General features: G+C 39.9%; 2 protein-coding genes across 3 annotated transcripts; one reads left to right on the top strand and one right to left on the bottom strand.

Moving 5' to 3' along the window:
- The first annotated feature begins 15,017 nt into the window (after positions 1-15,017).
- Positions 15,018-21,380, top strand: aqp7 (aquaporin 7). Its single transcript, XM_003441566.5, has 7 exons — positions 15,018-15,130; positions 15,269-15,461; positions 18,415-18,541; positions 18,628-18,765; positions 19,143-19,261; positions 19,409-19,626; positions 19,767-21,380. The coding sequence occupies exons 2-7, from the start codon at positions 15,324-15,326 to the stop codon at positions 19,951-19,953; spliced, it is 927 nt and encodes a 308-aa protein (XP_003441614.1). The 5' UTR covers positions 15,018-15,130; positions 15,269-15,323; the 3' UTR covers positions 19,954-21,380.
- On the bottom strand, positions 20,327-24,534 carry tpgs2 (tubulin polyglutamylase complex subunit 2). Of its 2 annotated transcripts, none has more exons than XM_013269142.2 (7): positions 24,344-24,534; positions 24,158-24,237; positions 23,975-24,062; positions 23,668-23,838; positions 23,384-23,497; positions 23,101-23,264; positions 20,327-22,648 (listed from the first exon to the last, which is right to left on the bottom strand). In XM_013269142.2, exons 1-7 carry the CDS (start codon positions 24,408-24,410, stop codon positions 22,430-22,432), a joined length of 903 nt encoding a protein of 300 aa, XP_013124596.1. In that variant the 5' UTR covers positions 24,411-24,534; the 3' UTR covers positions 20,327-22,429. The 2 variants fall into 2 exon arrangements, with proteins under 2 accessions (XP_013124596.1, XP_003441462.1); XM_003441414.4 differs by having other exon boundaries at positions 20,406-22,648; positions 23,668-23,808; positions 24,344-24,532.
- Between the last annotated feature and the right edge of the window lie 20 nt (positions 24,535-24,554).

Below are 24,554 nucleotides of genomic sequence, written 5' to 3'. Positions count from 1 at the left end.
GAACAACCATTCAAATTTAAAAATGTTCACAAATTATTGGGCTATTCATGAATGATTCAGCTTTTTCATATCTGTTACCGTTTTAATCTTATCCCTCTTTAAGTTTTGAGTTTCATTTTGTGATTTTTCACAAAATACATGCGTTGTTATGGTTGCTATGCACTTGGCTTTCAGTGTGCCACTGAAAGTTTTGCAGTCTTCTCTTCATGTCCGAACAACTTCTTGGTACTTGCTCAATCTTCACTCCACTTCCACAATTTATACATCAAAACGTAGGTATTTTTGCTGGCTTTCAGAAAATGTTACTATCATTGTTGTGGGATTTATAGAATTTTGGCAAATCTCCTCAGACCAACACAAAGTCTGAAAACTCTCCATAGAAAGTCAATGGAGAGTTTGTTCAAAATCACCGCTTGATTTCTGTAATGAGAGGCATATTCGAATCGTCATATCTCCTTAACGAAGCGAAGTTAAACATGAGGCTTGTCCCAGTATATCTTGAGACACTCCTGACGCTCACAATTCAAGAATTTCTTTCTCACCTATTACCGTTCTGAAATGAGTTAGACTTGTTTGAGGGTAGGAAATTCGTCCCTCACTCAGATTTCTTCAGCTTTCAAACTCTGGAAATGAACCACTTTTTTCTCTCGTCATATCTTTTTGATGGATTTCCACAGAGACCTGAAAATTTCCATGACTGTTCACCAAAGTCTGCTGTCTCTTACGGTGAAAGAATGATATCGATACTCCAAATAGATTTAGAGTTAGAAAGCGTTGTTTGAGGGCAAGTCAAGGCAGTTTTCGCTTGCCTCTACTCAGTTATGGTGCATTACAAGTCAAATATCTTTAATAATTCATATTTTAATGATAAATTGTAAACACTTGAAGATTCCCCCATCTCTTCTGAACAAAACGGTGTAAGAATGACCGTTCTAGCCCCTACGGTTAGGAAATCATGGCCATTTGTTTGAGAGGAATCCTCACTATGAGAAATACACTGCAGAAATCCTGTCTCTCTCTGTGCGGAGTGTGTAAAAACGGCTGCACCTGTTTTGGCGGGAAAAAGTACACAGCCTCTCTGATTGGTGGATTCAAATTTAGCAGCTCCCAGGCTGCTTGACTGACCTAGAAACTTGCTTGTCTCTCCCTGTGTGTGCGTGTGTGTGTGTGTGTGTGTGTGTGTGTGTGACAGAGAGAGAGAGAAAGGGAGGGCGAGAGAGAGTTTTTATGGGAGCATCTTATTATATGATTTAAATTCAATATATGTAGACTGGTTGACTGAATTTGATCCTGTGTGTGTGTCTCTGTGCATGTGTGTTTCCATATGTGTCCATATTTGTGATTGTGTCACTGTTATACTTTTTTTTGCTGATTTTTTTCATTTAACAATTACATTTGAGGGACCCTTAGCATGTTCAGGATTCTTTCAGCTGTCCATTTTGCTTTTCCAATTTTTCTATTTAAGTATTACTATTGTGTTGAGTCATAGCATTTCTGCTGCTTTTCAGTATTTGTGCTAAATACAGCATTTCTGCAAAATCATACTATGTCTGCTATTTTATGAGATTTGTGCTAAATACAGCATTTCTGCTAAATCATACTCTTTCTGCTATTTCATAAGATTTGTGCTAAATATAGTGTTTCTGCTATTTCTGCCAAATTTAGTATTTTTGATTAATTAGGGTTTTTCTACCAAATCATAGTACAGTTTTACTGCTTTTATAGGATTTTAGAGGATATTTATATTGCTTAATATAGTATTTCTGCTTTTTATAGGATTTGTGCTTAATATAGTTTTTCTAAAAAATGTAGTATTTATGCTTAATCATACTATTTCTATATATTTCTGCCAGGTCCCCAGGCAGCTAATCCTCTGTGAGGACTGATACATACAAATACATATCAGGGCCTGCACGGCTTCCCAGCCAGCCAATCATATCTGGGGTCTGCCCTTTCTTCTCTCGTCATATCTCAGCGACAGATGTACAAAGAGCAATGCAAATCACAGTCAAAGTACACGAAAGTACGCTGATTCACCCAGTACAAGAATTATGCTTCTAGTCCACCTAGTTTTTGAGTTACACGACGTTTTGTAACTGCAAAAAACGGCGTTTTTCGCCTCTCACCGCAATCTAATTCTGACTGCTCATCACCCTGTTTTCCAGGCGCTTGCTCTCTTTCCCAGTGGCGCAGTTGGTAATGACACAGGTCTGTAACCCAAAGGTCGTGGGTTCAATTACACCTTGGGCAACATGTTTTTTTCCCCTACAAATTAATACACTATCACAGACCACTAATTCATATTCATCATTTATTACAATTCTGCAAACTTTTATGATTTTAGCAGCTTTTCTAATATGGACCTCAGATTCTTGTTAACACTCCATGGCACAAATACTCTTCCCTTTAGGCTCTGTGTGTGTGTGTGTGTGTGTGTGTGTGTGAGAGAGAGAGAGAGAGCGAGAGAGAGCCTTTTGATGGGAGCATCTTATTATATCACTTAAATTCAATATATTTAGACTGGTTGACTGAATTTGGTCCTGTGTGTGTCTCTCTGTGCATGTGTGTTTCCATATGTGCCCATATTTGTGATTGTGTGACTGTTATACTTTTTTTGCTGATTTTGTTTTTTTTCAATTAACAATTAGATTTGAGGACCCTTAGCATGTTCAGGATTTTTCCAGCTGTCCATTTTGCTTTTCCAATTTTTCTATAAGTTATTACTGTTGTGCTAAGTCATAGCATTTCTGCTGCTTTTCAGTATTTGTGCTAAATACAGCATTTCTGCTAAATCATCCTATTTCTGCTATTTTATGAGATTTGTGCCAAATACAGCATTTCTGCTAAATCATACTATTTCTGCTATTTCATAAGATTTGTACTAAATATAGTGTTTCTGCTTAATTATAGTATTTCTGCCATTTTATAGTATTTGTGCTAAAACATAGTATTTCTACTAAATGTAGTATTTATGCTTAATCATACTATTTGTATATATTTCTGCCAGGTCCCCAGGCAGCTAATCCTCTGTGAGGACTGATACATATAAAATTTACATATCAGGGCCTGCACGGCTTCCCAGCCAGCCAATCATATCTGAGGTCTGCCCATTCTTCTCTCGTCATATCTCAGCGACAAATGTACAAAGAGCAATGCAAATCACAGTCAAAGTACACCAAAGTACACTGATTCACCCAGTACAAGAATTATGCTTCTAGTCCACGTAGTTTTTGAGTTACACGACGTTTTGTAACTCCAAAAAACAGCGTTTTTCGCCTCTCACCGCAATCTAATTCTGACTGCTCATCACCCTGTTTTCCAGGCGCTCGCTCTCTTTCCCAGTGGCGCAGTTGGTAATGACACAGGTCTGCAACCCAAAGGTCGTGGGTTCAATTACACCTTGGGCAACATTTTTTTTTCCCTACAAATTAATACACTATCACAGACCACTAATTCATATTCATCATTTATTACAATTCTGCAAACTTTTATGATTTTAGCAGCTTTTCTAATATGGACCTCAGATTCTTGTTAACACTCCATGGCACAAATACTTTTCCCTTTAGGCTCTGTGTGTGTGTGTGTGTATCAATATTTCTCCCATTTTAAAGTATTACTCCTCCATAATTGTATTTCTGTTAAATCAAAGTACTTTTACTACATCTTAGTACTTCTGCTCAATCATAGTATTTCTGCTAAATCATAGTATTTTGCCAAATTATGGTTTTTGTGCCAAATCATAACATTTGTTTTATGTTACAGTATTACTACTAAGTGGAGGAATTTCTGTCATGTTACAGTATATGTGCTGATTACAGTATTTCTGCTAAATCATAGTATTTCTACTATATTATATTTTTCTTTCTAAATATAGCATTTCTGCTATATAATTGTATTACTGCTATGTTATAATATTTGTGCTAAACCAGAGTATTTCTGCTGAAACATAGTATTTCTGCCGAATGATAGTATTTCTGTCAAATTACAGTATTTTTGCTAAAACATAGTATTTTTTTTAAAATTTCAATATTAATAGTAAATTACAGTGTCTCTGGTAAATCGCAGCATTTCTGCTATGTTGTACTGTTTTTCTAAATCATAGTATTTCTGTAATGTTTAAGAATGTTTGGCTAAATATATTCTTTCTGTTATCTTATACTATTTCTCCTAAATTCTTGTATTTTTGAGAAGTTATCGTGTTTCTGGTAAGTTACAATATTTCTGCTAAGTTCTGCTATGCTATTGTATTTCTGCCAAGTATTATGTTTCCTCTAAGATATTACAGTTCTGCTAAGTTACTACATTTTAGCAAAGTTCCTTTGCTTCTCCAAAGTTTTTACAAATTCTGCAACTTTTCAGCTTTTTCTGCTAGTTTCAGCAGACAGCTTCAGCATTACAGCATCCACACTGCATTTTCGCAGGAAATGCAAATTTTTCTAGTTATTATTATTCTCCAGTTTCCGCCTGAAATTTTGCAGCGAATCTCGCCCCGCAATTTTGAGACAAGCTTCATATATGTTACCTCATTTTGTGCGGCCGGATCTGGAATGGTGTGCTATGACTTTTGGTCTTTGTGAATTTTATAGTTTTTTAAATATTAATATTTTAGTGAAAATTTTCCCGCGCTCCTCTGCCGAACAGCTTTGACATTAGGGTTACATATGTTAGATCATTTTGTGCGGCTGGAGCTGGACTATTATGTCATGACTTTTGGTGTTCATGACTTTTATAGTTTTTTAAATATTAATATTTTAGTGCAAATTTAGGCCAATTCATCTTTTGGCGCCAAATAAACAGACTTCATTTGTGGTGTGTTGGCTCTCTCTAGTGGTATGCCGGGAGTGGTACAGCCTGTGTACCCTTATTTGGATTACCGTAATGATGACAATTTCAACGGTGCGCACAGCGTCGCTGCTTTCAGGAGCCATTGGAATTTTTAAGGTTGCGCAAATCATTCAAAAGTTACGGTAATGCTTGGTGGAAAACTCAATATCCCACAATTCATAGCACGCCTCTACAGAGTGAACAATGGCGGCCACCACTTCGTTTTATATGTCTTTTATTCGTGTTTCTAGGTCACAAAATAAGCTTTTAAGATATTTTCAGGCGAGAATGTAGGTGTGTAAACTTCAAATATCTGCTTGTTTTATCAAGACATCCCATATTTAGCGACAGTGCTCTGACTACGTCGGTCCTGCCTGACAGCTAGCCGGCTACCTAGCTAGCTGCCGCACTTGGCTGCAAATGGATAGCGAGGGGACTCTCTCTCTCTCCTTTCACCTCCCCGGTCTCTCGCAAATGCTCGCATAGAATCGGAGTTACAGCTGGATGTGGAAAAAATAACTGAGTTGTTTGGTGGTGGAGCTACAACAGAGGGCAGCTACCCACCGGTGTGTGACAGAAAGGACATGCCGCCAACGAGACATATGAGGCCGGGCAGGCGATTGCTAACGCGGTGGTCAATCATGGATCAGGGAAAGCGGAGCCAGGAGCGTGAGGTGAACTGAATTTCAGGTAAGAAGTTATGAACTGCACTCTATTTGGGTCAGATATAAACAGAGTTTAGGTGTAGTTTATTTAGCAGCAGTTCTCTTATGTGTTGCTGATAGCCGGCTAGCTAGCTAGCGCCGCTAGCATAGTTAGCTCGCGCCGCTAGCAACCCTTCGTGAAAAAGCACCCAGTCTTGGCTTATATTGAAGCGGGTGAAACTCGTGTCAGCACCCGGTCGCTCTCTATTTGGGTCAGATATAAACCGAGTTTAGGTGTAGTTTATTTAGCAGCAGTTCTCTTATGTGTTGCTGATAGCCGGCTAGCTAGCTAGCGCCGCTAGCATAGTTAGCTCGCGCCGCTAGCAACCCTTCGTGAAAAAGCACCCAGGCTTGGCTTATATTGAGGCGGGTGAAACTCGTGTCAGCACCCGGTCGCTCTCTATTTGGGTCAGATATAAACCGAGTTTAGGTGTAATTTATTTTCGTTGACCTTTTACAATCGTAATGCCACGGGTGTTTATATACAGCTGTGTGCGCACTAAGTTACTGACGTTGGACTTTATTTTATTCATTAGGGTTAGTTCATAGAGTTGCCGTGCCGTACAAACGGAATCGTCCCACATTCAGAGAAAACATTATGATTTATTCTGTCGTTACGAAGCCTCCCCTGTCATTCTCTCGCGTGTTGAAACGTCAATCATGAAACTGATCAATGATCGGCTGTTCGCTCTTATTTATCGCGCTAAACAACAGCAGCACGTTTAAGCTTGATCAGCTGTTGTTAGAATTCTTTTGATTTTAATTTCTAGTATCAGCTGATGTTTGCTGGAGCATGAAGATGAAATCAGGAGATGTCCTTACTGAATCATCAGAGCTGAACTGGTGATGGAGAAACAGGTTTACACTTTAGGTGACATGAATGAGTTGAAGGGAAGTTATGAGTTGTTTCTGAGAGACAAAGACCAAGCTCCTTTTTTGTGTAGCTGACAGCTGGTAACTGTGCAGGGGCGGATCTAGCAAAGCTTTTGGGGGGGGAGCTAGGGCATTAACAGAGAAAGGTGGACACAAAGATATACTTTTCTTTCTTACTCTCATATAAAATATTTAGCTTTTATTAAATAGTTATCTGAATCTCACAACCAAAGTTTGTATAATAATACACAGGATTGGCTGTAGACCATTGTTCATAATTCAGAACACTGTGTAAAAATAACAAAAAACAAAAAGTGAATGCATGTGTGAAAAGTGGTCTATAATGTAATGCTTCAAAGTGTGTTCATGCAAACATTGTCGGGTCTGCCGTGGTACAATGGGACTTCTGCTCATGAACCTGTGTGCACAGCGTCTGCAAATCGGCGCTGTACAAAGTAACTTCATCTTTACACAAAACTGTAAGCTGTCATCTGTGAAGCGTGAGCGGTGTTTGTTTTTACCATAGTTCATGGTGGAGAATGGCTGCTCTTCTGAGTTTTGCTCTCTGTAGCCGTATGAATGGCAAACTACAGTGATTAGCAGCGGCATAGGCACACATAAAATTTCTTCTGAAATTTTCGCTTTCTAGTTATTATTATTATTTTCCTTTTTCCGCCTGAAATTTTGCAGTGTATCTCGACCCGCAGTTTTGAGACAAGCTTCATATATGTTACCTCATTTTGTGCGGCTGGATCTGGAATGGTGTGCTATGACTTTTGGTGTTTATGAATTTTATAGTTTTTTAAATATTAATATTTTAGTGAAAATTTTCCCGCGCTCCTCTGCCAAACAGCTTTGACAATAGGGTTACATATGTTACATCATTTTGTGCGGCTGAAGCTGGACTAGTATGGTCTGACTTTTGGTGTTTATAACTTTTATAGTTTTTGAAATATTTAGATTTTAGTGCAAATTTGGGCCAATTCATCTTTTGGCGCCAAATAAACAGACTTCATTTGTGGTGTGTTGGCTCTCTCTAGTGGTATGCCGGGAGTGGTACAGCCTGTCTACCCTTATTTGGATTACCGTAATGATGACAATTTCAACGGTGCGCACAGCGTCGCTGCTTTCAGGAGCCATTGGAATTTTTAAGGTTGCGCAAATCATTCAAAAGTTACGGTAATGCTTGGTGGAAAACTCAATATCCCACAATTCATAGCACGCCTCTACAGAGTGAACAATGGCGGCCACCACTTCGTTTTATATGTCTTTTATTCGTGTTTCTAGGTCACAAAATAAGCTTTTAAGATATTTTCAGGCGAGAATGTAGGTGTGTAAACTTCAAATATCTGCTTGTTTTATCAAGACATCCCATATTTAGCGACAGTGCTCTGACGACGTCGGTCCTGCCTGACAGCTAGCCGGCTACCTAGCTAGCTGCCGCACTTGGCTGCAAATGGATAGCGAGGGGACTCTCTCTCTCTCGCTAGCTAGCACGACGGGAGTTTATATACAGCTGTGTGCGCGCTAAGTTACTGACGTTGGACTTTATTTTATTCATAATGGTTAGTTCGTAGAGTTGCCGTACAAACGGAATCGTGCCACATTCACAGAAAATATTACGATTTATTCTGTCATTACGAAGCCTCCCCTGTCATTCTCTGCCTGTTGCAACTTCAATCATGAAACTGATCAATGATCGGCTTTTCGCTCTTGTTTGTTTATCGCCTAAACAACAGCTGCACGTTTAAGCTTGATCAGCTGTTGTTAGAATTCATTTGCTTCTAATTTCTAGTATCAGCTGATGTCGATGTGGAAAAAATAACTGAGTTGTTTGGTGGTGGAGCTACAACAGAGGGCAGCTATCCACCGGTGTGTGACAGAAAGGACATGCCGCGAACGAGACATAAAAGGCGGTGAGGCTACCGCCGATCGACCGGTGTTTGCTAACGCGGAGGTCAATCGTGGATCAGGGAAAGCGAAGGCAGGAGCGTGAGGTGAACTGAATTTCAGGTAAGAAGTTATGACCTGCACTCTATTTGGGTCAGATATAAACCGAGTTTAGGTGTAGTTTATTTAGCAGCAGTTCTCTTATGTGTTGCTGATAGCCGGCTAGCTAGCTAGCGCCGCTAGCATAGTTAGCTAGCGCCGCTAGCAACCCTTGGTGAAAAAGCACCCAGGCTTGGCTTATATTGAGGCGGGTGAAACTCGTGTCAGCACCCGGTCGCTCTCTATTTGGGTCAGATATAAACCGAGTTTAGGTGTAGTTTATTTAGCAGCAGTTCTCTTATGTGTTGCTGATAGCCGGCTAGCTAGCTAGCGCCGCTAGCATAGTTAGCTCGCGCCGCTAGCAACCCTTCGTGAAAAAGCACCCAGGCTTGGCTTATATTGAGGCGGGTGAAACTCGTGTCAGCACCCGGTCGCTCTCTATTTGGGTCAGATATAAACCGAGTTTAGGTGTAATTTATTTTCGTTGACCTTTTACAATCGTAATGCCACGGGAGTTTATATACAGCTGTGTGCGCACTAAGTTACTGACGTTGGACTTTATTTTATTCATTAGGGTTAGTTCATAGAGTTGCCGTGCTGTACAAACGGAATCGTCCCACATTCAGAGAAAACATTATGATTTATTCTGTCGTTACGAAGCCTCCCCTGTCATTCTCTCGCGTGTTGAAACGTCAATCATGAAACTGATCAATGATCGGCTGTTCGCTCTTATTTATCGCGCTAAACAACAGCAGCACGTTTAAGCTTGATCAGCTGTTGTTAGAATTCTTTTGATTTTAATTTCTAGTATCAGCTGATGTTTGCTGGAGCATGAAGATGAAATCAGGAGATGTCCTTACTGAATCATCAGAGCTGAACTGGTGATGGAGAAACAGGTTTACACTTTAGGTGACATGAATGAGTTGAAGGGAAGTTATGAGTTGTTTCTGAGAGACAAAGACCAAGCTCCTTTTTTGTGTAGCTGACAGCTGGTAACTGTGCAGGGGCGGATCTAGCAAAGCTTTTAGGGGGGGGCATTAACAGAGAAAGGTGGACACAAAGATATACTTTTCTTTCTTACTCTCATATAAAATATTTAGCTTTTATTAAATAGTTATCTGAATCTCACAACCAAAGTTTGTATAATAATACACAGGATTGGCTGTAGACCAGGGGTGGGCAATTCCAGGCCCCGAGGGCCGGTGTCCCTGCAGGTTTTAGATGTGTCCTTGAACCAACACAGCTGATTTAAATGGCTAAATTAGCTCCTCAACATGTCCTGTTCTCCAAAGGCCTGATAACGAACTAATCATGTGATTCAGGTGTGTTGACCCAAGGTGAGATCTAAAACCTGCAGGACACCGGCCCTCGGGGCCTGGAATTGCCCACCCCTGCTGTAGACCATTGTTCATAATTCAGAACACTGTGTAAAAATAACAAAAAACAAAAAGTGAATGCATGTGTGAAAAGTGGTCTATAATGTAATGCTTCAAAGTGTGTTCATGCAAACATTGTCGGGTCTGCCGTGGTACAATGGGACTTCTGCTCATGAACCTGTGTGCACAGCGTCTGCAAATCGGCGCTGTACAAAGTAACTTCATCTTTACACAAAACTGTAAGCCAGGGGTCCCCAATCTCAGTCCACGAGGGCCGGTGTCCCTGCAGGTTTTAGATCTCACCCTGGGTCAACACACCTGAATCACATGATTAGCTCATTACCAGGCCTCTGGAGAACTTCAAGACATGTTGAGGAGGTCATTTATCCATTTAAATCAGCTGTGATGGATCAAGGACACATCTAAAACCTGCAGGGACACCGGCCCTCGTGGACTGAGATTGGGGACCCCTGCTGTAAGCTGTCATCTGTGAAGCGTGAGCGGTGTTTGTTTTTACCATAGTTCATGGTGGAGAATGGCTGCTCTTCTGAGTTTTGCTCTCTGTAGCCGTATGAATGGCAAACTACAGTGATTAGCAGCGGCATAGGCACACATAAAATTTCTTCTGAAATTTTCGCTTTCTAGTTCTTTATCTTTATTATTCTTCATCTGCAAGTTGCTTCCGTACGTTTTTCGAAACTTAACTTACTTAACTACTGCCTCAGTTTTTGTGCTATTTTCACCGTTCAAATCTTAAAAAATTCTGCTCTTTCTGCTCTTTCCAGCTATGACTTTTGGTGCTCATAACTGCTATACTTTTTGAGATATTGAATTTTTTTTGCAATATTTTTTGCCCATTTCTGCCATATCATCAGTGGCCTCACTGATTTTCCTTGCCGGGTTGACCTGTGTTTTAGCTCAGTGAGATGAGCATCCGTTCTCAGACTGGGAGGCCCGGGTTCAAATCCCGCTTATGGCAACATTTCTTTCAGTTAACAGTTAAACTTTTTTAACTCAATTTCAGCTTTTTCACCCCTTTTCAGCAAAATTTTCAGTTTTTTCACCACTTTTCAGCACAAATCCCAGCTTTTTCAGCTATTTTCAGCAAAAACATCTTTTCAGCAGAATTCTGAAAAGAGTTCTGCAGAACTCTTTTCAGCAGAAATTCTGCTGATTGAACTCTTTTCAGCAGAATTTTCACCTCTTTTCAGCCCAAATTCTGCGTATTCAATTCAATTCAATTCAATTTTATTTATATAGCGCCAAATCACAACAAAAGTCGCCTCAAGGCGCTTTACATTGTACAGTAGATAGCGCAATAATAAATACAGAGAAAAACCCAACAATCATATGACCCCCTATGAGCAAGCACTTTGGCGACAGTGGGAAGGAAAAACTCCCTTTTAACAGGAAGAAACCTCCGGCAGAACCAGGCTCAGGGAGGGGCGGGGCCATCTGCTGCGACCGGTTGGGGTGAAAGAAGAAAAACAGGATAAAGACATGCTGTGGAAGAGAGACAGAGATTAATAACAGATATGATTCGATGCAGAGAGGTCTATTAACACACAGTGAGTGAGAAAGGTGACTGGAAGGGAAAAACTCAATGCATCATGGGAATCTCCGGCAGCCTACGTCTATTGCAGCATAACTAAGGGAGGATTCAGGGTCACCTGGTCCAGCCCTAACTATATGCTTTAGCAAAAAGGAAAGTTTTAAGCCTAATCTTGAAAGTAGAGATAGTGTCTGTCTCCCGAATCCAAACTGGAAGCTGGTTCCACAGAAGAGGGGCCTGAAAACTGAAGGCTCTGCCTCCCATTCTACTTTTAAATACTCTAGGAACAACAAGTAAGCCTGCAGAGCGAGAGCGAAGTGCTCTAATGGGGTGATATGGTACTACAAGGTCATTAAGATAAGATGGGGCCTGATTATTTAAGACTTTGTATGTGAGGAGCAGGATTTTGAATTCAATTCTGGATTTAACAGGAAGCCAATGAAGGGAAGCCAAAACAGGAGAAATATGCTCTCTCTTTCTAGTCCCTGTCAGTACCCTTGCTGCAGCATTTTGGATCAGCTGAAGGCTTTTCAGTGAGTTTTTAGGACATCCTGATAATAAAGAATTACAGTAGTCCAGCCTGGAAGTAATAAATGCATGAACTAGTTTTTCAGCATCACTCTGAGACAGGATATTTCTAATTTTAGAAATATCCTGTCTCACTTCTTCTGCAAAATTTTCAGCTTTTTCACCTCTTTTTAGCACAAATCTCAGCAGTTTTCAGGAAAAACTCTTTTCAGCAGAAATTCTGCTGATTCACCTCTTTTCTGCAAAATTTTCAGCCTTTTCACCTCTTATCAGCACAATTCTCAGCAGCTTCTGCTAATTTCAGCAGAATTGTCCGTCTCTCCACCTCTTCTTTGTAAGAATGACTTTGGCTCAGGGAAATGAATAGCCGCCTTTGAGCAGAAATTCTGCTGATTCATCTCTTTTCAGCGCAACTTATTGCTTCTTTACCTCTTTTCTGCAGAAATTCTGCTGATTCACCTCTTTTCTGCAAAATTTTCAGCCTTTTCACTTCTTCTCAGCACAATTCTCAGCAGCTTCTGCTCATTTGGCAAAATTGTCAGTTTCTCCATCTCTTGTTTTTGAGAGAAAGAGTTTGGTTCAGTGAGATGAGCAGCTGCCTTGAGACGAGAATGGCCAGGTTCAAATCCTGGTCATGGCAAAACCCGTTTTCAGTTTTCTCTTTTGTTCTGCCTCTTTTCTGCAGAAATTCTGCTGATTTACCTCTTTTCTGCAAAATTTTCAGCCTTTTCAACTCTTCTCAGCACAATTCTCAGCAGCTTCTGCTCATTTTAGCAGAATTGTCAGTCTCTCCTCCTCTTTTTTGAGAGAATGAGTTTAGCTCAGTGGGATGAGTAGCTGCCTTGAGACCAGGAGGGCTAGGTTCGAATCCTGCTCAGGGCGACATATTTTTTTCACCACCATACAACTTTTTGCAACTTTTCATCTTTTTCAGCTTTTCAGCAGACAGCTTCAGCGTTAAGGCATCCACACAGCATTTTCGCAGGAAATGCAAATTTTTCTAGTTTTGCTTGAGGTCCTCAGGGACCCCAAAATATTTGTATTTTTTTAAAAACACTGATTAAAGCAGAAATGAGAAAACAATGATGATGTGTGATGTGTGATCACTCCAGACTAACAAAGTCATAAAACATCTGGATGTGTCATCTTGTTGTCGTCATCACAACAAATAGAAGTGTTTCTGGGGACTCAATAACTTGACTGACCAGATGGGGAAGTGACAAGTTAACAGTAAACAACTAATAACAAACATGTATTATATGAATAATGTGAATAAAATACATTTCACCTTTACAAGTTGTTTATATCTTCTTTGTCTCAAAGACACATATCTTTTACTGGTAAAAACTTTTGGCAATTGGCAATTTTTACCGGCCCATGTACATTTTTATTGGCCCGTGGGAAGGGGGGTGGGGGTGGGGGATGGTCTAGTAAGTAAGTAAAGTTTTATTTATATAGCACCTTTATGGATAAAAGATCACAAAGTGCTTCACACAGAGATAATGAATTATAAAACAAAAACAGACAAAAGTTAACGCAATGCAATTCTAAAAAGATTTGTTATTAGTTGTTTTTTAAAAGAGACTACTGAGTCCACAGATCTTAAGCTCAGTGGGAGAGCGTTCCACAGTCTGGGAGACACAGTGTCAACAGCTCTGTCTCCCTTAGTTCTCAGCCTTGTACGCTAAATAACAAATGGGCCCTGATCACATGGCCCAAGGGACCTGCTAGGTACACAGGGCTGTAAAAATTCAATGATGTAAGCTGGTGCCTGTCCATGAAGAGCTCTAAAGGTCAGAACCAGAATCTTAAAATGGACTCTGAATTCAATGCGGAGCCAATGCAGCTGTATTAGCAACGGTGTCACATGTGAGTACTTAGATGTAGTGGTCAGAAGCCTTGCTGCAGCGTTTTGAGCAATCTGCAGACAACCCATGCCCCCCTTTAGACTCACCCCTGTTTGTTGCAGGTGTCACGGGCCACTGTGATAGAACGTGGGCTAATTTAAACATGGTATCAGACTGATTTAACAGTTCATCCTCATATTATCAGTCTTTCTGTTTACAAACCAGGGCCTTCCTGGGCTTAATGCTGTCAAAATTTGTCTTCACATGCATGCTCCTAGATACGTGTTTATCACAGGTCTATTTTACTCCAAAATGTGGATGAAACATTTATATAGTGACGATTGAGTGTCACAGAATTTAAATGAAGTGTCGAAGCAAAAAATTTGCCTCAAGGACTTTTTTTAATCATCGAGTTATTTGAATTATGCGATGAATCATAGCAGCCCTAAACTATAAACATCATTAGTCAGGCTGCACATTTAAGCATACTATGATTGAATAAACGTAGCATTGTTTTCAAAGATCAAAGACATTACAATTAACTTTTCAGGGAACATGAACATAAAATTTCATGGCAATCAACACTGTTACGTCATTTACTACAGACTCAGGTTTGGTTAGGTTGTGTATGACTGTGTGAGCAAGCTGTGCGCTGAATTGCCCTTTTTGTGCGATCAATAAAATAAACAAATCTGAAACAGCTGAGATCAATAAAAACGACATTTATACTGAAGTAACCATTATTGGTGAAAATCAGATTTTGCAGTTGGAAATTGTTTGTGTGCATTGATCAACTTTTATCACCTACAAGCTTCCGAAGTTGTAGCCATCGTAATCTACTTTTGAGTTTTTGTTGTTGTGTTTCTTTTGCTTATTTAGGGGAGAAAAAGCATGTATGGACTTTGTAATGCTACTGTGAAGTCCAGATAGTGTGTTACTGTAGCAGCCTTGCTTCAATCAATAGTTTATGCTGTTTCGAACCCATTTCAGTAATGTAAGGTGCAAAGTGTAAGTGTAGATGTAAAGTGCATTTCATATAATCAGATGTTTACAGAACATACACAAAACAACACGGAACAATTAAACGAAGTCTAGATGATAATTTCAAGGTAGACTGTTTGTCTATAAAAGCCATAAATAATAATATAAAAAATAAAGAAATTAAAAACATCTTATTGAGCCTTTTAGTAAGTTAACTTGTAATGAGTTTCACTTCTGATTAAAGTACTCCACAGATGTATTTAAAGTGTTTTTATTATGACAAATCTGACAGATAATCAAGCACTGCAAGGTGTGTGTCACTTTATCTTTGGCCATTTCCAGGAGGAGGGGAGAGAAGAAGGGGGTGGAGGCGGGTGAGAGTGTGTTGAAGCCTTTAAATTGTGGACAACTTCCAATAGATGTGAGTGACTAAGAGAGACTGAGAAACACAATTAGGTAAGTGAGTGGAAAAAGGGGAACTTTTGAGGTCAGGAAACAAAAAGTTGGACTTGTTTGCAAAGTACTGTGTGCCAGACACTTCATAAATTTTCCAAGCAAGGCTGAATGTGTAGGTCTTTTTTCTCATTCAAAAAGGGAAAAAAGTCCTGAGGTTGAAAGGAGAGAAGAAGAGGAAGAAAAAGAAGAAGAAATGAAGGACTTGGCGCAGTCAGTAGAAGTTGGGGTGTTTCAGCAGAGGGGAGGTAAAGTAACTCGACCAAAAGTTTGGCTAAAGAATGAACTCATTCGTGTGGGACTTGCTGAATCACTTAGCACATATGTCATGATGGTAAGAATACAGCATTATCACAAAATTTCTGAAGTGTCATATGCTTTCAAATAATAATATGTAATATCTAATTAAAAACTGTAAAAGCACCTCTCAAATCCACGATTCCGCTGACATTTCCACTTTTCATTTATCGGGGCTTCTTTCTGTTTAGAACGTAATTGCTTATCTGTAGCACCCATATGCTATTAATCATTAATGTCGTGCTCTTTATCCTGATAAGTTGCAACATTCTCCCAAATACACACACATAAGCACTATTAACAGTCACATTGTCAGGTTCAGTGAATGAACCTGAGAATCTAGTATTATTATAGAGTAATAGTCAGGCAGCGAGCCAGCTGAAGAGGTTTCCAGAAGTCACACGTCAGCTGTCAGCTGTTACAATAAACCTTATACTTAGAAGCCTGGAAGAAAAACACACGTAGTGATAACATGATGAACATGGGAAGTGTAAATGCCTGAATGTGAGCACAAAAGAATTGCACTTACTGTGTTTGTAATTAGGAATCCTGACATAAACAAAATACTCGTGACTTTGTTGGAGGAACCACACTTTTCCTGTTTCCTGAGTGAATGGCTACAGTTTTTCAGTGTCAGCATTTTTTTTTACACTGATAACACACCCTCTTGTACTGAGTTAAAAGCAAGATAATTCAAATAGTGTGGTGTTTTTTACATTTGTGCAGTACCATAATTGAAATGAAAATTAATTGCGCAACTCAGCCTTTTAACTTTTAAGTAAGAAAGAAAATGTTACTTATGTAGTATGTTTAAAACTAAAGCACTTCTAGAAATAATTAAAACAAACAAACAAAAAAACCCTCCAAAAAACCTTAACTGGCTTTTTGCTACTTACCTCCGTCAGAGAGGTTATTCTTTTGGTAGCATTTGCGTGCGTGTCAATCTGTCTGTAAGCAAGACAGCTCAATTCTGATAACACTTTCTAGGCGTGTAGATAAGGTCATGTTAACATGCCATTAAAATTTGGCTTACATTCACTAAAGCCTTCTAGGAGAATTTAATTATTCATCCGTTGAAAATTTACAAAAAAACCCTTATAACTTAGAAACTATGACTCTTACAAGTGTGCTGTGTATTGTGAACATATAGAAAGTACCGTATAAAGTTTTAAAACATGTGAGAACAAAAAAGCGTGTGAACAAAGAAAATAAAATGAATATATAAATATTATACTATTCTCTTAAAAGTAAATTCTGCCCAGAGAGTGAGCTGCGTTGTGGAGTTTTACACTCTCGGAGTGCTTCTTGTTTACATCCAGTGCATCTGGAAAGTATTCACAGCGCTTCCACATTTTTGTCATTTTACAGTCATATTCCAAAATGGATTCAATTCATTTTTCACCTAAAAAATTCAAAACACAATACTCCATAATAACAAAGGTAAAAAAAAATTTGAAATTTTTATAAATATATTAAAAATTAAAAAAGCAAAACTATAACATGTACATAAGTATTCACCACATTTGTCATGACACTCAAAATTGAGTGTCCACTGAGCCTCTGATGTTCCACTGGTGTTTTGACAACTTCCACCTGTGGTAAAGTCAGCTGATTGGACATGATTTGGAGAGGCACACACCTGTTTTATGAGGTCCCATAGTTGACAGTGCATGTCAGAGCAAAAACCAAGCCATGAAGTCCAAGGAATTTTCTGGAGACCTCCGAGACAGGACAGTTTCAAGGCACAGAGCCTCCATTATCTGGCTTCAGGTTATTCCATTTTGGAACAGCTGTACTTAGGAAGCTAATGAAAAACCCAATGGTCACTCTGACAGAGCTCCAGTGTTGCTCTGTAGAGAGAGGAAAACCTTCCAGAAGTACAACCATTTCTGTAGCACTTAACCAATCAGGCCAGTACGGTAGTAACCAGACAGTAAAAGTGAAATGACAGCCCACCTGGGATATGCCAAAAAGCACCTGAAGGACTCTCATACCACGAGAAACCAAATCCTCTGGTCTGATTAAATAAAATTTGAACTCTGTAGTAAAATGGTGGCAGCATCATTCTGTGGGATGTTTTTTCAGCAGCAGGAACTTGAATGAATGAATGCAGCAATATACAGAGACATCCTGGATGATAATGTGCTTCCAAGAGCTCTGGACTTCAGATTGGGCGAAGCAGCTCTCTTCCAACAGGACAATGACCCTAAGCACAAAGCCAAGATGACAAAGGAGTGGCTTTGGGACAGCTCTGCGAATGTCCTTAAGCAGCCCAGCCAGAGGGAAGGAACCCGTCTGAAAATGACTGTAGAGCCTCTCAAGCTCCACCAAGTTGAATGAGGAGTGCTGGTTCACCAAAAACAAAAGGCTTGCGACTGTAATTGCAGCCAAATGTGCTTCAACAAAACATTTTGCAAAGGCTGTGAATACTTTCTGGATGCACACTATATATTTGTTGAGTGGTTTTCCCTACATCATATCAAATTGGTGCACAGGATTTTTTATTTTTTGTTAGATAATTCCATTGCTGGAGAGGGAAAAGCTCTACAGGAAATTATGTTTATGTTGCTTCAAGAACTGTTGTCCAACTCCTCGCATCCTGGCAGCATTCAGTGTAGTGGTGGTTGATACATTGATGAGCTGATATCTTGTCATATGTCAAAAAGACAAGGAGCTCAGGATGAGTTTGTTTTTATAGCCAAATATTTACAGTAAATTGAGATATTTTACAGGTGTTTTACAATCATTACTATTAGATTTAAAGTGGCAGAATAATAGCAACATAACAGCTGACAGTGTTATACTATAAGATTTAGTTTTTACAGTGAGGAACTGCTGCTGTAGATTACAAAAGAATCTGGCTGCCAGCACTTAATCAGTTTGCCTCAAACATTTCTTACATTGTGAAATAAGCTTCCTGGAAAGTATTTCTTGTAATCTATTTCTATGTTTGACTGTATAAATGATATATGGGTTCTCTTTGTCTCCAGTCATTGGGCTTGGGGTCTGTGGCCCAGGTAGTGACCGGTCAGGGAGCTTTTGGACAGTACCTCAGCATCAACCTGGGTTTTGGACTGGCTGTTGCCATGGGGTCTCATGTTGGAGGGAAGATCTCGGGTATGAAAGATGATGGCATCAAAACCTATGAAATGCTTTCCAATTGTTGTTCAGCAGTCATATTTTGCTCTTTTGATCTGTTTCAGGGGCTCATATGAACGGAGCCGTATCATTCACAATGTGTGTGTTTCGCCGCCTCCCGTGGAAGATGCTACCTCTTTATATTTCGGCACAGCTATTGGGGTCATTTCTGGCAGCAGGGACAATTTATGCTGTCTACTATGGTGAGGAAACGCAACAGTATGTGTGAAAAAAAACTAGGTATCTAGGTCACTTCAAGGTTCAAGAAGAAAGAAGAAAAGTCTCAGGAAATAAGCCCATGCATGATTTCAATTTAAAGCTTATCTGATGTTTTTCTGCATCTACACATCTGGAACACATTATGAAGAGGCCCACCATGCTGTACTACACCATCATGTGTCCTAAGCTGCAAACCTCCTAGAAAAAATATTTAAAACACCACATGGAAAACAACTCATACAGATCTGAAGGCACAGTTACTGAAGTTATTGTTTTTTGTACCAAAAAACACCCACCAGTATTGCTGCGATTTCTTGGAGTCACACAACTATCACGATTTATCTGTTTCATACGTTTGCAGAAGCCATTCATGACTACTGTGGAGGGAACCTGACTGTGACTGGTGAGAAGGCCACAGCTGGTATCTTTGCCACCTATCCTGCTCCATACCTCTCTCTGATAGCTGGATTTTTTGACCAGGTAGCATTGAAAGTCTACTAAAGCTTTATAGTTACAACTCTCCATCATCAAACAAAATCAGCATGAATGCTTTCTTTTACTGGATGGGTTTCTACGCGGTTATCTTTCTGGACTGATGTTTTTGTTCTATGTGTGTGTCTGGGGAAGGTATTTGGCACAGCGATGCTACTACTGTGCCTTATGGCTCTATCCGACCAGAAGAACAAACCAGCGCCAGCAGGAAGTGAGCCTGCATTTGTGGGTTTCCTGGTGCTTCTCATTGGCATTTCTTTGGGTAGCAACAGTGGCTATGCCATCAACCCCACCAGAGACATCGCACCCAGGGTTTTCACTGCCATGGCAGGCTGGGGAACTGATGTGTTCAGGTATACAAAAAGGCCATATCATTTTCTTTTGCTTTTTCCACCTTAATCAAGGATTAGTCAAGAATAAAAAAAAACCCAACTACTTTTCATTATTAATTAACTATTCACTTTTTTGTGGTTTGCTGCCTTTATCTGTGTAGGGTTGGAAATGGATGGTGGTGGGTGCCTCTAGTTGCAACCCCTATTGGAGGAGTCCTTGGAGCAGGGCTATACAAGGCTGTTGTGGAACTGCAACACCCACACCTCTCTGAAGCAGGTGGAGAGATGGTTGAAGAAGCTGTCCCTCTGGATAAAGAGATAAATACCAGTGAAAATGTGTGTGTGTGACACCCTAGCTAAGTTGACAGCTAAGTGAATAGCTCTATGAAGATGCAACATTCAATGAAGGTAAAGGGTTAAAAAGCCCAAAACTAACTTGTTAGATGGGAGACAGAAGACGATTAGCAAACAGGGAGTGAAATAAAGATTTGTTTAAATCAAAAATGCTCACCGTGTTTTACACAATTTCAACATCAACTTAACCTGGGTGTGGTGAATTAATTTTCCCAAGTGGCAACATGGGAAACTGAGACTGTTGTGGAGGGCCGCACCAATAAGATGAACTCATTTCTGCTCAATATTAATTATTCCTTTATAAGCTGCTGCTGGTAAGAGTAGATGTTACAATTAGGCCCTAATTGTGGTCTCTTGGGAAAATTAATTGCCCATCCCTGACTTATTCTTCTAGAGTTATTGTAAATGATAGACTACAATACATATAAAATATACACTATTAGACATTTTGACTCACTGTGCTCGTTACTATACGCTACAATAAAAAGGTTTAAGACAAACATAGGGTCACTTTAGAGATGAAAAATTGACAAAACCACACTTGCTCACTCATGCTGTTTTTATTACTGCAATAGCAGCTGATGTAACCTTAGAAGACATCATAAATATCATTCACTTTAACACTCAACATGGGACTACTTCCACAACTGTGGAAAAACTTAAGGGTATGCAAAGAGAAGCAAACAGCCCCCACACACTACAGCAAAGATCATATATCTTTTTGAAAATCAAACACACAGTAGGAGATGACTCCTCACTGCTTGAAAGGACAGCGGCAAAACCAAATACAGACATTTTTCTTTCTAGCATTCTTGTGCACAGCAGCCTACAGACAAAAAGTACATATCTTCTGCTTCTCCAAAGTACTTGAACCAAAACTGTAGATGTGAGATCGGGTGTACTGAGCTTTATACTTGTGTTACAAGAGCCATTTTGTTAAGCGGTTACCCAATTTAGAATCAGTAGGTGGGGTCTGTGGCAGGGGTATTGGCTGAATTAAACTTCTCTGGTGATTCTTTGTAGGGTCTACAGGGATTACCTATGTACGAGGTTGATGTTGTTGCGGGTATTCAAGCTTGTGCGTGGTATGTGTGATCATGTCCCGATCTATTAGATTCAGTGCCAGGAACAAAAAAGTAGCCAGACATGCATAAGAGGAATCAGTGGTACTAAATGGACCAATCATAATTCTGGTGCGATGTATAGTTGCTTATTAAGGTTAGGGCAAGCACTACGTTGTTGGCTTTCATAGAGGTTTGTTGTTTTGACATACCTGTAGCGAAGACTTAACAAAGTATGAATCATGTGAAGCAGACACAAGATAATCATTCACAACCTATAGCCAGTTTAGAGTCACCAGATAATCTGATGTGAATGTCTGTGGAAGAAGCAAGAGTTACTGGTGAGAACTCGCACAGGCACAGGAGAACATGCAAACTCTGTGGATTTGAACGCAGAGACCTTCCTCGCTGTGAGGTGACAGTGCTAACCGCTGTACAACTGTGGCCCTGAACTGCTAAAATATACCTTCGATATTCATTCACTCATGATGAATAATCTGTGTTAGAAACAGTGTTCATTTATGACGTTTACATTACAGAGCAGCATTCATGAGGCACTGCAGTAGTACAATGGCCAGTGAGTAGTCCTTTTATAATGTGACAGGTCACCCTTTAGGTTTGTCTTCACACTTATGTGGTTTAATGTTTGATAATGAAGCTCTAAAAGCATCTGTTGAGTCCTATACATTAGTTTTCAACCTGTCAATTACCTGTTCGTATTATCAATACATATAGGGTGTGAGCTACACAGCATTACATTAAGTCTTCTTGTTTCCTCAAGTTTAAAGTTATTAATATAAAGAGATGTGTTATCTAGCCATTTCTGCACTTTACATTATTACATGCTGCATATAGAATTTACATAATACATTCAGAAATGAGCAAATCAAGCCCAGTGAAAACAGCAGCACTTATAAACTCTGGTTCTGGTTACAGCAGTCGTACAGTTATATTGTACATCTGGCTGCTTTGATTTTATATGATTTTTTTAACCATAAGCTGTCAGTAGTGGACATTACATTAAATGAGTTTATAAGTACTGAATATACACTGATACAACTCTCTGTTAATTCAAAGACTAATTTCTCTGGATTGTGTCTTTCTACATGTGAGGGGGATTCATTTTAACCATCTAAGCCAGGTGTGATGGAAATTGCCATCGTGTCCTCAAACATATAAAGTTTAGAAATATTTTTTGCCTTCAACATTTTTAGTACTATATCTGTATCACCTTTCCAATGTGTCTAGCCAGCAACAACCCTGGCTACATATCAACTCAGTTTGCAAACATGTCAAACAGCACCAAGTCCAACAAACTGAGTCCAGCTCCTGAGGGAACTGGAGACATTTGGTCATGCTGACAGTTAAGGTGTCTTTAGTAGAAATGTCTTCATCGTACGGGTACCTTCTCACCGCTTTGTTCCACTTTGTCTTCCTGCATTGCTTTGGCCCTTGGCTGCGCCCCCTGAGTTGCACTGTGTCGACTGCTTCTTCTTGGGGGCTGGGACCTTGGCTTTGCCTTTGAAAGCCTTGGAAGGATCCAGCTTGTTCAGATATAAATCCCCAGCAGGATCCGCCAAACTGAGCTCACAGTTGAAAGTCAGAGGCTGGTAGAGGGATGCCCACTGCTGCAGCAGCAACCAAGATATACATAATTTAAGATAATCTATGTAACACATGGGAAAAAATGCATAAAAACAAAAAAATAAACCCACACAAAATGTGTTTTGAAAATACTACTTCATTTACTAATTGAGCCAGCAATGCTATATCTGATTCTGTGGAATGTATGGCACCTTATGCATACATGTAAATGATCACTCTGTTATTCTTCTGTTTGAGATTTGTCATAAAACATGTTATGCTCTCTGGAAGCTACTTAAAACTCAGTGTTGTGCTAACTTACTAAAATGTTACATTTGCCAGTATTGTACTAGACTGTGAAAGAATCATACTGAATAAAATGTATTCATATAACTGCAATGACCTCACATGTTGTTAATAATATTACTAAATATTAAAAATACCATTTATGTCACAGAATATATTCTGAAAAAGACGGATTAGACACTTTGACTACCTTAGCCTGAGGGCTGGGGCCATATGGGGTGAAGTGATACTGCCACTCAGGCAGACCCAAGTGGGTTATCATCAGTCGGTAGTAAGAGGTAAAGGTTGTGGTCAGAAAATGCCAGCACAGAGAGCGGTCTAGAAACCATATTTCACTCCTCTGAGCAACCACACCTGAAAAATAGCAAGGATAATAACTTAAGGAACTCAGATTTTTTAAACATATATATATATATATATATATATTTTTATAACCTATATTACTTAAAAGATACAATACATAAGCAGAGCACCTGGAGTGCAATTTTTGTAGACTAGGCACACTTTGCCATTCCCACCACAGGAATCCAGCTCGAAGATGCGGCTCCGGGAGTCGAAATGAGGTGCGACGGGCACACGCGCCGACCCTGACAGATAGCATTAATGAATCTTGAATAAATATTTACGGTCCAATCAAGAGCTCATTCATTAGCCTGCTTTCTGCACAACTGAGCACACGTACTGTAAACAAACATAATTGAAAGTGACGTGTTGTAATTGAGGATCCCACATGAGGATCCGGCAGGTGAATTTTTACCACTTTCCGTGCCGCTCTCCTCCCAGTCTAGGTCAGCGAGTGAGGGCGCGTTGGGCAGAGAGAAGAGTGACACGGGCTGGAGCAGCGGGCACAGTCTGGCCACACTATTAATCATCATGCATCCTAAGGGAACACACTCACCTGCAAGACAGCACATCCACACAGTGAGGGCTGTGTGCCAAGAACATAAAAGAAGCTGCAGTGCTATTTTCATTAACAACATTACTTTAAAATATTTTTAATAAAAACAGACTTTTTTTTTCTTTTGAAAACTGTGACTGCAGATAGACCACATGAGGACACCTACTGTCTAGTTTAACGCTCCATGTTAGTGTAAAGCCATCAGTTGTCAGATAGAAGTCTCTCAGGTCCTCTGGTAATATACACGTGTTTTTCTGGCAAATAAACACAAAAGATCAATAACACATGACAAAAGTATACTGTACTACCATATCAATTTCTGACATCTACCATGCATCTTCCGTCCCACCTGCTCCCATGACAGCAAACTCCTCTTCTCTGCAGGCTCTCTTTCTGCGAAACGCACATCCACCACCCCAGGCATGTTCTCTGGCCCAGCAAGGACAAGTTCATGACATTTATTACAATCTATGTTTTCACAGAATTCAATGCTTTGCTAGCTAACGCTCTCAATGCATATCACAATCATACACACCAAGTATCCGAGTGATACCGAGCGTCAGCCTCTCGGCAATCTTGAAGCTCTCCTTTGTTTCTTCCATTTGGGTGATTGCGATCACAAATTTGTACAAAACCCGGAATGCATCCTTTGCAGATGTCTGTAGCGCATTCTTCCCCTTGCTCCAAATAGCTCATCTGCGGACGCAAGCGGAGGGAGAAGGGACGCAAAACGGACATGAATTTCC

Source organism: Oreochromis niloticus, linkage group LG5, assembly GCF_001858045.2.
Source record: "Oreochromis niloticus isolate F11D_XX linkage group LG5, O_niloticus_UMD_NMBU, whole genome shotgun sequence".
Taxonomy (NCBI): Eukaryota; Metazoa; Chordata; class Actinopteri; order Cichliformes; family Cichlidae; genus Oreochromis; species Oreochromis niloticus.
This window is presented reverse-complemented; position numbering and strand designations above follow the sequence as displayed.